This window comes from Perkinsus marinus, assembly GCF_000006405.1.
Source record: "Perkinsus marinus ATCC 50983 genomic scaffold scf_1104296977948, whole genome shotgun sequence".
NCBI lineage: Eukaryota > Perkinsozoa > Perkinsida > Perkinsidae > Perkinsus > Perkinsus marinus.
This window is the reverse complement of record NW_003199994.1, coordinates 1-2,653: the sequence shown is the minus strand read 5'-3', so window position 1 is coordinate 2,653 and position 2,653 is coordinate 1. Positions and strand designations below refer to the sequence as shown.

At 44.8% G+C, this 2,653-nt stretch overlaps 1 protein-coding gene across 1 annotated transcript; it reads left to right on the top strand.

Moving 5' to 3' along the window:
- Positions 1-249: 249 nt before the first annotated feature.
- Positions 250-1,998, top strand: Pmar_PMAR015672 (homeobox-containing protein, putative; the record flags this gene model as incomplete). Its single annotated transcript, XM_002764346.1, has 8 exons — positions 250-334; positions 385-523; positions 568-665; positions 729-809; positions 1,142-1,280; positions 1,325-1,457; positions 1,695-1,854; positions 1,903-1,998. Coding segments are annotated over 8 exons (931 nt in total), but the record flags the coding sequence as incomplete, so codon positions are not given.
- Positions 1,999-2,653: the final 655 nt, after the last annotated feature.

Sequence of the window (2,653 nt, the reverse complement as noted above, 5' to 3'; positions counted from 1 at the left end):
AATCATGAATATACCATAAGGAAATCTTTTGTGTGCGTCAAGATCATTGCGTGGGGACGTGAAGAAAATACTTCGCAGTGTCAGAATTCCTTCTCGTTGAATTGATACCGACCCTCGGAAGAAACAAGGCAAGCAGGAGTAGGTTTTGTACGTATACAATTAGGTCGCAGGTTCGATCCCTGGTGCCGGCATTTTTCTGGTATTTTTCCTACTGTATCCTGATTGATATTATCGTAGTATTGATTTCTGATGGGCACTCGTAGAGGACACCAGTCCGGCGGTAATGCTGAGCTCGACGCCTTGCTGGCTAAGCCTGAGAACCGATTCTGTGCGGGTAATAGAGATGAGTTCAGAAAGGAGTGGTATGAAGTCCTGCCTCCTCAGATTGTGGTGCCAAGAGCCCTCGATGGGCGAGTGTTAACCTTGGCGTGTTTATATGCATTGACTGTAGTGGTATACACAGGAATCTCGGCGTACATATATCTATGGTTAGAAGTGTTACACTCGATAAGTGGCAAACAAAGTAAATGTACATTTTCGACGGTTTTCGGTTATATCGCTCTTTAGATGGATTCACGTTGTTGCTAATGTTGGCAATAGAATCGCCAACAATTACTACGAGCACAACCTTCCTAAGGATTTCAAGAGGCCTACAGTGCAAGATGGTATAAAAAGGAAGAGGAGGAAATCTTCGCTGTGCGTAAGAGGATATGTTGGTATTTATTCAGGTGTAGCAGCAGTAGAGAGGTTCATCAGAGCGAAGTACGAACGGCTAGAGTACGTACCCAAGGGGAATCCTCCACCACCATGTAGTATAATAGGGGCAAGGAGTCGTGTTGGTATGTTCAAAAGGCAACCGCTGTTGGAGTAGGAATAGATATTCGCTTTCCTCAACTGAGCTCGGGAGTTTCCTCGCTGATTATAGGAGTTTATATACGATCTAGGGTTGCAGTGTACAGAAACTAAAACGAATAACATCAAATTTCTTCATAATTTTCATATTGTCGCCCACACATGTAGTTGATGACCATGTGCATATATCACCTCATGCTGGAGCAAACAGTGTGGCTCTCGAATCCACTTCTCCCTTATGGGAAGATGTAACGATTTAATTCGATAGTTATAGTTACTTGTATCTTAGGTGAACTTGTGTTACAAGGTAGAGATGCAGACGTATATAATACAACATCATCTAAGCATGGACCCAAGGCGGATAGAGCTGAGCAAGTTCCCAAACCATCACGGTCTTCACAGAAAAAGGAACAACATAAGAAACACAAGTAGTAGTGATTGTAGTGTATGTTGAGATTCACTTGTTCTTTAGAGAGCCCGAAAGCACGGAGTCCAGTACGGTGGGTATGGAAGACCTTCTGGACCTCACAGATTTCCCTGTTACTTCCTCTGGGAATAGTTTTAATAATCCCAAAAGTGGATGTCTAATCGATGATAATTTTGGGGTAAGTTGTAGAGGTATGTTAACTCCATTGTGGTGGTGTACGAAATAGTTCAGATTGGAGTGGTATCTCATGGACTGATATTTTGCAGAATTTCTCGCGTGCTACAACCCTCATTCATTTCCCTCCTAGTAGTGTTCATGCATAGGGCGCGCTACCAGCGCTCCATCGTCGCCTTGTGTGCCCCTCCTCCTCCGGAAGTTATATTATTGTTGCTGAGCGACTTGCTTATTGATGTAGGATTTTGGCGATCTTATGAGTGGAGATTTGAATCCAACTAAGAAGGAGGTAAAGACGAAGACGAGTATGTTGTTTGGTGACGGGCTGGATGATGATCTCTTTGATCCCTTTGCGAAGCCGACTCAGCAGAGCTCGGCTAGTTCGATGAAGACAGTCAGCCGTAATGGGGATGTTTGTGGGATGTGGGAAAGGTGTGGTATGGTGTTAGAATTGGCGCATAAGAACGAGTTCAACATATCCAGCTTGTATTACCAAACCCCAACTCCGTCCTCCTCAACGTCGTCATCATATAAAGTGAACTCTGGAGGTACTGCATCTTTGTAGTTCATCTGGATAGGAGTTAATAATTCTCAGGTGTTGTTGGTTTATCATCTTCCAACGGTTCGGTCCAAGCACCTGTAGTAAATGCCAATAGCCGAGCACAGTTAGGGGGTAACTGGTCGTCATCATTGAGCGGAAGTAGTAGTAGGGGGAGGTGGGGTATGCTGACCTTGTGACTTTAGTGGAGGAATGATAGTCCTGTTGAAGGTGTTGCATTGAGCGATATGAAATATGTCAGATGCAGCAACACCGGGGAGGCCTGGCGGGATTACGAGTCAGAAGTCGACGACGGAGCGAAGCAGTTCGAGTGGATTCAATTCCCTTGATCCGTTCTCGATCCTGAGGTGATCTCGTCGGCGAGTTAATTGCTGCTGTGTCGGTAGCATAAACTGCTTCTACTATTACACAGACGAGTGTGCCAAGGAGGGACTTTTCTGTTATGGGAATATGGATACTTTATTGAGTTCATTGGGGGGTCGGAGTGATGATGGTTTTTACTCTTCGTATGAGTAGACCGCAAGAAGGATGGATTGGTGATGGAGAGGGGCAGGCTGTAGTTGACTTGGTAGAAAGGGAAAGGAGATAGTTCGGAAATTTGGATAGTAACGAGAAGTTGTGGGATATTCCATATGCACGCA